Source organism: Octopus bimaculoides, chromosome 10 (genome assembly GCF_046866305.1).
Source record: "Octopus bimaculoides isolate indiv1 chromosome 10, ASM4686630v1, whole genome shotgun sequence".
Taxonomy (NCBI): domain Eukaryota; kingdom Metazoa; phylum Mollusca; class Cephalopoda; order Octopoda; family Octopodidae; genus Octopus; species Octopus bimaculoides.
In genome coordinates this window covers 30,554,806-30,569,113 of record NC_142937.1, presented here as the reverse complement: position 1 = coordinate 30,569,113, position 14,308 = coordinate 30,554,806, and the positions used below count along the sequence as shown (strand labels likewise).

General features: G+C 38.4%; 1 protein-coding gene across 1 annotated transcript in view; it reads right to left on the bottom strand.

Moving 5' to 3' along the window:
- Positions 1–5,271: 5,271 nt before the first annotated feature.
- The window catches only part of LOC106884075 (organic cation transporter protein), a 69,150-nt gene continuing 60,113 nt past the window's right edge, over positions 5,272–14,308 (bottom strand). The window contains exon 10 of the mRNA XM_089358492.1: positions 5,272–5,443. Coding sequence (XP_089214618.1) covers positions 5,365–5,443 — 79 coding nt within the window. The 3' untranslated portion in view covers positions 5,272–5,364. The remainder of the gene's footprint in view (positions 5,444–14,308) is intronic.

Below are 14,308 nucleotides of genomic sequence, written 5' to 3'. Positions count from 1 at the left end.
CTGATAGTGGCCGGTCAGGCTCCGTTATCTGTATATCTTTTGTCTCCTCTGCATTATGGGTAATTCTTCATTGTGAGATGGCAAATGATAATATAATTTGATGGAGGGGGGGGGGTTGTATTGTAGTGTCTGAATGCAAAGGCGGACATACAGATAATTCACACACACACACGCACACAGATGAAAAGATGCTGAAGACTATTCAGAAATACGAGAACAGATGTGTTATTCCATTAAAAATATTAAATTGACCACACCAGATCAAAACAACAACAACAGTTATTACAAGAAATTCCATGCCATGATAATGTTTAATGTTGTTTATATTTAACGAAGAAATGGTCGTGAGAAAATTTATGAAACATTTCAAATAACAAAAACGGCAAGCAAAGAATGATGTGTATGTCTATTTATAACGTGTGTGTGTGTGAGAGAAAGAGAGAGAGGGGGAGAGGGAGAAAGAGATGGGGTGAGTTATGTATTTGAGAGTTTGAAAAAATCATCTCGTGTGGATTCATCAGACAACAATTCCTGTTTGTTGAAATAGAAAAAAAGGTTTTTATAGAGATTTTACTCAGCTTTTTGAGGCAAACAAATGTGCTAAAAGTTCCCTTTTGCGATTGGCTGAACATAACAAACAAAGGACAGTCATGTGATGTTTCATCGAAGCTGCCTGCTAGGCTGGCATAAACACAGTAATATAACAATCGGAGTCCAATATTTCTTATTGTGAGACAAGTGGCCGGGTAGAAGATTGTGCACAGATACTGACAAGACAGACATCAAATTACCTGGTAAAATAGGGGCCATTGATTGAATGAAATCCAAGCCGAAGGGTCTTTGTCAAACAAATACATGTAAACATACACAAGAGATTATGTAGTAAGATGAGGGAGATTCAGCTACTATTTCTAACTGATCTTCCAAACATGCAGAGGTAGTAATATAATGTTGTTATTATAAATGTGAGGTAGTGATATCCATGCTGCTATGAGGAAAGAAACCATTGTGCTGTGGAGTCTCCTCTCAGAGGACGAGTCTAGAAGAGTAGCCATCGAATAAGATATGTGGAATGGTGTGTGCAAGTCGGTATTTTTACATGATCAGGTAAACCAAGAACTTGCATGAAGTGAGGTAGCCAATTGCACATAGCATCCACATCTAGTGAGAAAATATTAGCAATGGTAGAAGGGTGATTGATGTGGATCTGAGATGTTCAGGTTTCAAGTCATTATTGAAATAACCCTCTTTTAATTTATGCTGGAGGATTCTGTTCATCTATTTAGATGAAGAATAAAATTCATCAGAATCTGATGAAGTACTTTGAAGGGACAAAAGTTGAGTTATTATTATTATTATTTTTATTTTTATCATTATTAAATCAAAATTAAAAGATAAGTGCCATTGTCATCTAGTGAATGATATTTCGACATATTATTATTATTATTATTATTATTATCATTATCTTCTTTCATTTCCATTTGTTGCTGAGTGTCTTCCCAACACCTAGAACAAAGAAACTGTATACATTGGTAGGCCATCAAAATAAACACATCAGAAGAAAGACAGGAGAATAAAGAAAAAGAAGAAAGACAATAAAAGGGGAAAAGAAAAGGAAAGAGCAACAATGTCCTTCTCAATACTTGTGACCAGTTAAGACAATCTTTGCACTTCCTGTAAGGGTGGTAAGCCAGGGATCATTCGTAAATCACTTTCAGTTCCCTTTTTTAACCATTCCAAGTTCTCCTACAATCACTTGTATTCTAACTATCTTGAGACGCCTCATTTTTTCTGATTTCAATCAGCAAATCTTTATATTTTCTGAGCTTATCAAGCTTTTTTGCCGAGATATTATGACCCCAAGGTATGCTCATGTCAATCAGTAAACAGATCTTTATTGTTTTGGTCTTTCACAACGATATCTGGTTAATTAGCTTTGATGGTCTGGTCTGTACATACTGGAAAGTCCCAAAGGACCGTTATGTTTTCTCCCTCAGTTCCAACCTCAGGATGGTGCTTATTCCATTTGTCAGCAGCTTTGATTTTATAATGCTGACGTATTAACCAGTGTGGATATTGACCAACTCTGTCATGTCTAGTTACTCGGAACATAAAGACAGACGAAATACCGCTAAGCATTTTGCCCAGCGTCCTAGCGTTTCTGCCAGCTCACTGCCTTCAATACATCCTCTTCTGTAATGTCAATGTAATTGATGGTCGCCTTTTTCTCTTGTAGGTTAGAGGTGTTGAAGAACTCATTAAGTCTGCTTATTTTCATGTTTTCTAGTGGGGAGGTGAAAACACTTTGGAATTGTTTTAATTAGTGATTCATTTATCTTCTTGGGGTTTGCAGTTAGTGAGCCCTTTTCATCAAACAGTGGCCCTATCCTGTATCGTACTGAAGCAGACTCTTTTGCAAACTTGTAGAAAGCTTTAGGGCTGCTTTTTATATTTTCCACCGCCCTGGCTTCTCTCTTCTTTTCCTTTTGCATGGGAGAGTCTGATTTTATTCTCAGTCTCTAAGAGCACCATATACATACATACATATTTTTTTATCAGTTTCAGCCAAATGCTGCGGCTATGCTGGGTCACCACCGTTTTGCTACACTGTTGTTATTGAAAGACTCCTCTGATATGTGGCATTTGGTGAATATAGGAGTTTGAAGTCACTACCCTCATTTGCACCTCTTGCCGTGAGGTAGGTTCATCTCAGACTCTCAACAGGAAGAGGTCCAGTTTTGATTTAAAAACACCTACATCTACTTTGTGTAGGTCCCTCAGGCTCTTTGGGAGAATATTAAAGAGCTGTGGGCCCCTGAAACTCAGGCTGTTGCAGTAACTGGTCCTGAAGTGCGACGGCATTACTACAATCTTTGGCACTATGCAGAGTTGAGTCTTTCTGGTATTGGTGTAGCTTTCAATGCCAAAATTTGGCACAATTCCTTCCAGGATCTTCCAGATGTATATTACTGCATATCTCTCCCACCTTTGCTCCAGGGAGTAAACTCTTAGCTCTTTCAGCCTTTCCCAATAGCTGAGTTGTTGCAAAGAGACGATCTTCTTTGTGAAGCTTTGCTGGATTGCTTCAAGGTCTGCCGTTAATTTTACACTGTTGGGTGACCATAGCTGGGAGCAATAGTCCAGGCAGCTGAGGACGAATATCCTCCAGAGGTCCATCATGGTTTCCTTCTCTCTGGTTCTGAATGCTCTCAGGATCCATCCAGCCTGTTGTCTGCTCTTTGTCGCCATCCTGAAAATGTCGATACCCAGGTCCCTCACTGATTTAGGCTTTGGGATTGAGATCCCCTGTGGACTAGTGTACCTTGTAAGTTTTATATTCAGTTTTGGACGCTGGTAGCGCAGGGCTTGTGATTTTTCAGCATTGAATTGCATATTATTGTCCTCAGCCCATCTGTAAATTGAGTCCAACTCTTGCTAAATGTGTGCAACATTGCTGGGGATCTGTATTTCCTGCGAGACATTCGTATCTTCTGCGTAGCTATCAAGGGTGGCTATCCAGGCAGCTGAGGGCCATTATGAAAAGCAGTGGTCTCAAGACAGTACTCTGTGGCACTATTTGTCTTATATATATATATGATTATAAGGAAAAAGATTTTCTCCTATGCATAAACTTCACTTTGAAGTGCTCAAGATATTCAAACCATTGGCGTTAGAATAATGTAGAAGTAAGAAACAAATCTAGGCAAATCAAGTTCACATATTCATTGATATTTATTCAGTCCTAGACCCAGCATGCACAAATTTCTCCAAAAGTATATTCAATACATCAAACACATCAAAAATATATAGATATAATATATAGAGTAATACTTTTGGAGAAATTCATGCAAGTTAGGTCTGGGGCTGAAGAAATATAAATGAATATGTGAACCTGATTTGCCTAAATTTGATTCTTATATATATGTGTGTGTGTGTGTGTGTATACAAGCACACACACACATACATATATATGCATATATATATATATATATATATATAAGCATATGCCTTTACAATCCTGTAGTACATTAGTATCATTTCTTGTGTTTACTTTTATGATCTATCCATCTGTCTATCTATCTATCTATCAGTCAGTCAGTCTTTCTGTCCATCTGTGTGCGTGTGCTCACATACATACATATATACATACATACATGCATAAGTATATACATACATACGTACATTAAGAGTTTATATCCTCTTCAGGTTGTCTCGGTTTCATAGGGTGAGTTTCTTCCTTTAGAATTGCATCCTTTTTAGTACTGGAAGGGAAAAAGAAAGAAAGGAAAAGAGGAAAGAGCCAATCAGACATTTAGAAAAATAATGTTTAATATTTGAAATATGATGATAATAGTGATGATGATGATGAGGAGATGATTTCGGTGGAGCTGTTGCAGGCGGAGACGATGGAGGGGCCAGGGTTGTTAGGTTTGTGGATTTTGGGGAGGAAGTAAATTGTGGTGGTGCGAGGGGTGCGAACAATGAGGTTGGAAGCGGTAGGAGGAGACGGGAGGAGGAGATGAGGTCAGGGATAGTGGAGGACAAAGTCTCTTCGTAGCTGGGCGTGAGGGCAGAGGGCAGTAGGGCAGTTGCCTTGAAGTTGGCGGAGAGCTTCCACCTTGTAGAGGTCTACGCCATACCACCACGGCTCCACCTTTGTCGGCCAGTTGTATGATGATGTCAGTGCGGCGTCGGAGGTTTCGAAGGGCCGAGAGTTTGGCTGGGGAGATGTTCAGATGACAGGGAAAAATTAAACCGGTCCACAGCGCGCTGGCAGGCGCCCGCAAAAAGATCGACTGCTTGGAATTGGCCAGGAGCTGGCGTCCACTGGGATGGTTGGCGGCCCAGGTCGGTGAAGCAGTACTCTTCATTAGATGCAGGTGGAGTGTCGTGGAAAAGCGCACACAACCTAACACGGCACACAAAGCTGTGGATATCGGCACGAGTCCGAAATTCATTGCTGGATGGAGTGAGAGGGATGAAGCGCAGACCCCTACTGAGGAGGGAGTGCTCCGTCTCAGAGAGAGGAAGATCTGGAGGAATGGTAACAACAGACTGAAGTGGAGAAGGGGTGGATGGGATAGAAAAAACACGCTCACACACATATAAGCATATGCCTTTAGAATCCTATAGTGCATTAGTATCATTTCTTGTGTTCACTTTTACAATCATCTATCTGTCTGTCTGTTTGCCTGTCTGTTTGTCTGTCTGTTTGTCTAACTGTGTGTGTGTGTGTGCTCACATACACACATACGTACATACATACACACACATACACACACACGTACGCAGATACATACATACATACATAATACATACATACATACATACATACACACTTAAGTATATACATACGTACGTACATTAAAATTTAATATCCTCTTCAGGTTGTCTCGGTTTCATAGGGTGAGTTTCTTCCTTTAGAATTGCATCCTTTTTAGTACTGGAAGGGAAAAGAGAAAGGAAGAAAAAGAGGTAAGAGCCAATCAGACATTTAGCAACATAATGTTTAATATTTGAAATATGATGATAATAGTGATGATGGTGATGATGAGGAGGAGGACGATATTGCTACGGCTAGTGATGATGATGATGATGATGATTAAGATTCTTATTAAATCAATGATGTTATTTGTGCAAACCTTCCCTTCCACTGCTGTTGCTCCTGGGAGTTAGCTAGTTTCAGCTCATATCCATTCAGGTATCACTGACACACTCGTTTTCCCCTCCTCTTTTCACTCCTACAGTGTCCACCCTTCATTGCCCTGCATTAAACACCAGTGGCATTGCAACGGCAGCCAATAAAGGGGGGCAAATCAATCAAATTCTGAGTAAGTGAGGAAAATGGGTTATTTTAAATTTTTTATCGGTTATTTTTTACTTGTTTCTAGCATGAGACTGTGGCCATACTGGAGCACTGCCTAAAAGAATTTTTACAGTCTGCTACATATTCTGTTGGTGCCCTTTTGCTGAACCACTAAGCTATGGGACTATATACACACCAATGCTGGTTGTCAAGCAGGGGGAGGGGGGACAAATACATAAATACATTCATGCATATATACATATTTATATACATACATACGCGTATATATATATATATATGTGTGTGTGTGTGTGTGTGTGGATTGTAGATCCAATAGAAGTAGAATCAACAAAAATGTACTATATCTATATCTATCTATATGTACATACATACAACAGGCTTCATACAGTTTCCATCTACCAAATCCACTTATAAGACTTTGGTTGGCCTGAGGCTATAACAGAAAACACTTTCTCAATGTGTCATGCAGTGGCACTGAACTTGGAACCATGTGCTTGGGAAGCAGACTTCCTACCATACAACCATTTCATTTAAGTTTTCTTTTGGAATCTTGTACCTCTAAGAATTTTGAGTCCAGAGCAACTGTCCTTTGGTCTTGCCCATGCTACAGCACTGCTAACCACAACAGTTAATCTTTCCTCTCCAGGACATTGTTCTTCTAACACTTTCTCTCAGTGGCCATTGACTTACAACACAACAAGAGAAATTCTAACGGCATCAGAGTTACCAAAGTCGAAGAGTTCCACAATGGACATGAGATCGGACCCTTACTCAAACAAAAAACTGCCACCAAGTGACCCTGATTATTTCTGACTGAGGAAACCTAGGGTCAAAAGCATTCCAGCCTTAAACAACCTGTTTTGTTTTCTGACCATGGTCACTCAATATTCAATGTGTCCTTCCTTTTTCTTTAAGATGACTGGGTTTAATTTCTAGCAAGTCGAATGATCGATTAAAGGCTTGCTTCTTGGTTCATAATGATGATGATGGTGATAATGATGATGATAATGATGATAATTACTATGTTGTTGATAGTGATGATTATGATGATGATAATGCTAACAATGATAATGGTGAGCATGATGTTTAAATCATATGAGTGACACCTACACTAACTCCAGCTGTCCAGATTTAGTCAAATCATTGAAGTTATCCATCATTTTCCGGTTGTTTGTTTCAGGTAACAACAATGTCAATAGCCCCGCGATTATGGAAAGTGCTCCCATAAGAACCATCGGCATTATTCGACCAACCTTGCCAGAAACCAAATCTGACTGAAAAAAAAAAAACAGAAAAAGAAACAGCAATTTAAAAATATGTTTTGTTCATTTTGTCGCTGTTGATTAGACCCAGATCATTACTGAACAAGCATACTTATGGTCAAAGTTGTTCCCACCATGACCATCCTGTGGTAATTTCAGCAGACGTATATATATATATATATATATATATGTATGTATATATATATATATATATATATATATATACTAGCTGAGGTACCCGGTAATACCTGGGAGCGGGGGTATTCCCAGTACCCATTACAATACCTAATTTCTCTCAGATGAAAAATAAAGTCAAGACATAGGACAGATAATAGAAGGCATAAGCGTATTCATTCACGAAACAATAAAACAAAGAGATGCGTGCGGAATCGGAAAATGACGATCGTTTGGTCAGATGAGTGGAAAGCTGCAAATATATAATCAATGGAAACATCAAAATAGGAAGTGTAAAGGAGTGCTATGAAAAAACAACAACTTAAAAGTTTGAAAAGTAAACGAAAAATTATTTAGAGAAAAAGCACTTAATTTGACGACTGTGTTTCCCACTGATCGTGAGAATCAAATATCGATTGCAACGTTTAGAATCGATAATTTGTGCAGGTGTTAAGAAAATACATGTTACAGCAACCTGAGAATGCTGAAATAATTGATGAACATTTTAACCCCACAACAATTAAGGCCAAATTTCGTTAATCAGTTAATCAAAAATCATCTTACACTTTGCTTGAGTAGCCTAGGTAAATATCTCAACCCATGCATAGCGCATATTCCATCTGTGTATAAAATTTCAAGAAAATCAGTTGAAAAGTTTAAAACTTCCGGTAGAAAATAACATTCATGTAAGAATTTGCATTGAAATGTCCTATTGATTTTTGAAAAATCAATGCTGATTAAAAATTATTGATTCTTTTGAAATTCCAAGTGACCGCATGGGCACAAACTTCATGCATGTGTCAAGTTTCATCAAGATCGGGATTGGTCCAGGCCATGTCTAACTTAATAGCACCACCTGATAAGATTATCTAAATCCTTTTTACAGTCAAGATTTGTTTATATATATATATATATATATATATATATATATATATATATATATATATATATATATATATATGCGTAGCCACAGTTTAGTGACTGAAACAAGCAAAAGATAATAGATTAGTCTACAGAAATACTGTGTCTTCTTTCTTCTTTCGTTTCCAATGCTACAACGTTTTCCATTTTGATTCACTGACTGTGTAACCCCTATTCCGGATATTGAGCCAAAACATATCCAAGTCGGGCACCAACTGCAGTTTTACCCATTTGGGAGATGGCATTAAAAGAAAATGGACAACTTGTATTCTTCGCTGATTAATATATTTTGAAAATAAATCGTTTTGATACCAACTTGCTGCAGACCATAACTAGTCCTATGAAACAAACTTTGTGTTTTACGGTGATCATGAAAATTGCATATCAGTTTTAGGTTCCAAGCAGTAGCTTAATAATGGTTTCAAATTTTGGTACAAGGCCAGAAATTTCGGGGGAAGTTGGGGTAGGTCAACTACATCAACCCCAATATCTAACTGGTACTTATTTTATCGATCCCAAAGGGATAAAAGGCAAAGTTGACCTCAGTGGAATTTCAACTCAATGTAAAGACGGACAAAATGCTGCTAAGCATTCGTTCCAGTTTGTTAATGATTCTTCCAGCTCACCACCTGAAGTAGTAGCTTAATAATGACTAAGTTATTTCACTAAATTCTTCGTTATTTCAAAATTAATTAAAACATAGGCTGTTTGTTTCAGAAATGTAGTAACGAAAGGCTCAGCTATTTTACTAAATTTTTTGAAACAAATACAGTGTATTTCATCCCAAATACGGTAACAAAAGGTTTATAGCCATTGTGCCTGGTCTGATGGATACTATTTCCTTATTCGTATGTTGTTATAGAAAGATAAGCCTAGCTCTGTCTCTTTACTAGTTGTGCTGGTCCCACGATGGGTGGACTAACAAAAAGGGCGAACAACAAAACAAATACCGTGTCTGAATACTTACAAGATTGAGAGTGTAAGGTGCCACACTGCCGCCAAAACGTGCAAAGGTGGACAAAACCCCCGTTTCTTATGCAAGTTGGATACAATTCCAAAGTGTATAAATACACAATTCCAAACGCTGAAGTGATAAACAAACGGCCGAATATTGAACTGGCAGTTAACATCCATCGATGGGCTGAAAAAGAAAAAGATAATAAACAGATAAAAGACGCTGTACACGTCATGATTCTCGAGGACCGCCAGATTTCAGCTAAAGTCATAGCTGAAATTCTGGGGATTTCACGTGAAAGTGTGGCCACATTATCCACAACATTCTGGACTTGAGTAAGCTTATGCAAAATGGTTGCCGAAATGCCTGAACGCAAATCAGAAGCACATCAGAGCGACAACATCAAAGGCGATTTTGGACAGGTTTGCAGTGAGAGAGGCTGATTTTATGGCCCGTTTAGCCACCATGGATGAAACTTAGCATCATTATGATCTCCAGGCCAAGCAACAATCAATGGACTGGTGTCACATAAGTTCACTGTGTTCCAAGAAATTTCGGAGCCAGAGCTGGAAAAATTATGGCCTCAGTGTTCTGGGACAAAAAGGGAATACTGCTCATAAAATACCAGCCAAAGGGTCGCCTATCAATACAGAATACTACATGTCTCTGTTGGATGAACTGCAGGAAGATTTGAAGCAGAAACACCGTGGAAAGCTGAGCCGTAATATCTTGTTTTTGCAGGACAATGCACCAGTACACACAGCACGTGAAACTACAGAAAACATGTGACTTCGATAACAGGCAGTTCTTTCATTTACCTCTGCGATGTTCACATTCCTGGTTGTGTCGTTCGCGCCTGTCGTTCCCGCTTTGTATTCTTCCTCCCACCAACTCCCTCTACTTTCACTGTGTAAAATGTGCGTGTTTCCTGCTTGTCGGCTGGTTTCTCTCTGTCCTCACAACACGAGGATTACCTGTATATATATGAGGTGATGCAGCCAGAAATACAGGTATATCGCCTGTAATATAGTGCTTATTTATCTTACAAACAGGCTTATTCTGTCGTTGTTTTAAATTCTTCGTGACCGTAGAGGTCGAGATATCAAGTACCTACAATTACAAAAAACTGAGCATTCTGACAAGACAATCGAAATCCCACTGGCATGAATCCCGTAGAGCACTGTTTCAAACCCAGCTATGTCTCAATATCACCCCACTCTCCTGTGTTCAATATTTTTTTATTCCTTTTTTAAAATTTGATACTAGAGAGCGATGTTCGCGTCGTGTGAACGTGAAATCATCAGGATGTAATTTTCCCCCATTCGTAACAACAACAACAACAACAGCAACGACAACAACAATAATAATAATAATTTTCATGATGATGATGATAATAATAATAATAATAACAACAAGAACAACAACAACAATAATGATTTGTTTACCTTTTGTGCCATACAGGACGGGAAATATTCCAGCAATACAAATGACACCAGCCAAAACCATCATGCTAGTATGCAATTTTTTTCTTCCAACACGATTTAACAGAAGGATGTTCAGTATGTAGGCTGGAAACTCGACAATCGAAGTCAAAAAATAATTCATATAGAGATTGCCATATAATTTGCCAACATTAAGAGTAAGGCCGAAATATACCAAGCTCACAATCACCCTATATAAAAGAAATCAAACATTTTATATAATGTGCAAAAATGCCCCAAAATTGCAGACCAAACACTGGTTAGATGGCTACGTAACTTTTTAGAGAGAATTATGATAATTTGAACATTGAGGCGAACAGCAAGTAGAGTTATACAACTAACTGTCTAATATAGACAACTAAGACAACTTAAGAACTGAGACAGAGTTAGCCAATGAGAGCCAGTTAACTTTAGTGTGTTGGATCAATGGTGAGTAGATGGTTTGTATGTATATGTGGCCTTTTTTAGTTTGTGTGCATGGAGTGTTTATGTTCATGGAGTGTTTATGTTCATGGAGTAAAAAGTATTTTGTGATAAGCAGAATTCACTGATTTGTCTGTAGTCTCTGACACTTGTTAGCCTTCGGTAATTCTTAGTGAAATAGTTTTCTAAATTTGATGAAGGGCCCTGCCTAAATCATCATATCCTTCCTCTTCCGCACAGCAAAGATTTACCTAAAATGGTTTGTCGGTTTGCCTCAAGGTCCCAGCAGACAAAGTAGAAAAGGTGTTGCCCCAGATGCACTGGAACAGCCATTCTGACCCACGGGGCTCACACTTGCGGATGGCTGTTTCCACCCTGATAGTGGTGAGCAGGGATGTGGTCGAGGGGCTGAGAATGTTGGAAGTCTCCACTGCCACAGGCTTGACCACAAACCTGCCAGTGAATGGTCGAAACTTTAATAACCTACTTTTAGGGACATCAGACAGCTTATTCAGATTTAACCCTTTCGTTACCATGGTTTTGTCAAAATGTTAGTTTTGTTTCAGTTAATTTTGAAAATAATGAAAAATTAAATAAAATGAGTTGCCCATAATTAATCTGGTGTCTGGAACAGAAATTAACGAGAAATTTGAATGGAAAATTTCAAATTAGATCAAACAGGAAGTCTGTATGATACAAAAAGGGACATTCTCATGTGGGTTGATGATATCAAAAGGGTCAACTAAGTTTTACTTCTCATTTTATCATTCTTTGCTTTGCTCTCAAAAGAATTCCTTTATTTCATCTTCATGTAAGCATCCTTGCACACTTAGTATCTTTGATATTCTCTGAAGTTTGACTCCACATGAATTTCTTGCAAGAAAACTTCCACGAGTATCTGCATCATTATGACCAATCTAGGTACATGCATGGCTGTGTGGTAAGAAGCTTGCTCCCCTACCACATGGCTCCAGGATCAGTCCCAGTGCGCGGTATTTTGAGCAAGTGTCTTCTACCCTAATCATGGGCTGACCAAAGCCATGTGAGTGGATTTGATAGATGGAAACTGAAAGAAGCCCATCATATTTACATACACACACACATACACATATGTATATAGCTATGTGTGGGTCTTTGTCTATGTGTTTGTTCCCCTACCACCTGTGTTGGTTTGTCTATGTCCCCATAACTTAACGGTTAGAAAGAAACCAATGGAATCAGGACCAGGATTTAAAAAGTCTGAGGTCAATTAATTCAAGTATGTTTTTTCAAGGCGGTACCCCAGCATGGTCGCAGTCAAATGATTGAAACAAGTAAACGATGAAAGATAATGAGTACACAGAAAATGGTAACTGTAATATCACTCACCAGTTTAGCATCAAAATTAGAGTCCGTTTTAGAAGCTGAGGAATGGTAAACATTTTCCAGATTTCTACTTCTTTATTGTTCGATGAGAAAATGTTAACGATTTCTGTTTGAGGCAAAACTGTTTTATTCAGTTTGGCGATGTTGCTAAGAATCTTGTTGGCATATTTTGTTCTCTTTTTATTGAGGAGCCATCGGGGAGATTCGTCTAGAAACCTTGCAAATAGAAAACGGAAAGTACAACCACACACACGCACATATATATATGTACACACATGCACATACATACATACATACATACGTACATACAAACACACAGATAAGTAAATAGAGAGACATTTGTTCAAGGTGCTATAGAGTGAGACTGAACCCAGAACCATGTGGTTGGGAAGCAAGCGTCTTACCACACAGCTACGACTGCACCTATGATGTTAATAAAGATGTTTAAAAGTCAGGTGAAGCCTGTATTTGAAGCTTCTTAAGTTACCCGTCTCTAAACATCGAATGCTTTTGCCCCAAAAGAAGAACTAATCTACATAATTGGATTCAAACGAAGGTACAGGTGTTAGATCATAGTTTTCCTTCCCCGAGAGAGATATCTAAACAAAGACTAAGGGTTACTCACCCCCAGCTGTCTTTTGACGTGTTTTGCTTCTCATCCTGGAAAGTGTCCAATATAAACACACCCCACTCCCACCCTCCTTCCCAAACGAACTTGTTAGGGTTGCAAGTTTAATCGCCAACTATGTAACGGGTTGTATATACATATAGACTTACGTGCAAACTAACACATACACACACACGTACCCATACGCACATATCTATTCATCTACCCATGTATACATCCATCCATATATACATATATGCACCCACATATACTTAAGTGCGTCCGTATATATAAATCCATGCACCCATATATTCATTTACTCATACGTACATATATGCATACATACATTGATACATGCACCCAGCCATACATACACCCAACCATACATACATGCATACATCAATACATACATATATACATACACACATCCAGCCATACATATATATAGACATCCATACATTCGTACATACATAGATCCATTAATCATACACCCATATATCCACACACACACATCCATTCATTCACCCGTCATACATGTATACCTACCAGATATAGGCGGTACCGAGCATCAGTGACGGGATTGATATTATGATCATCAAAGTCCTCCGGGTCCTCACAAAATAAGTCAGCAGAGAAAGGATCAGGTATCCGATGGAAAACACTATTTGGATTGCCATGGAAGATTTCATTCTACTGTCCACCGAAGAGACTTCAGAAGCTAGAATTTGAAAGAATGATGAGGAAAAATGAGAACAATTACAAAGATGATGATATAAAGAGGGAATTATAATACACACACACACGCATACACACACATACGCGCGCGTGCGTATGTATGTATGTATGTATGTATGTATGTATGTATGTATGTATGTATGTATGTATATAAGGATTTACTTTTCGTAATGAGATAAAAAACCAAGGCTGTGTATGATATAGAACATTTATAAATAGAAGGTCTTACAGCTGTTTCCAGGATGTTTGTTATATCCCTTCATTGGAGACGGTGTGAGAGGATGGTTATGCAATAGTTAGTTTAGTTAAGATAGGAAATAGAGAGTGAATGTAGGGATATTGTATTTGTAAATCCATTGTTTAGGCAGAATGGTATACATATAAGATCCCAATACCGTGTGAGTAAAATCCAATTGTCCTTAAGATTGGTCATTGCCTTTGTAAATCCATTATTAAGATTCCAATACTCTTGGATTTTACTCATAGCGTAACTGCCAGCTTCCATATCTTCACCCAACAATGGGGAAGAAAGAATCAAATTCATCAATAATTACAAAA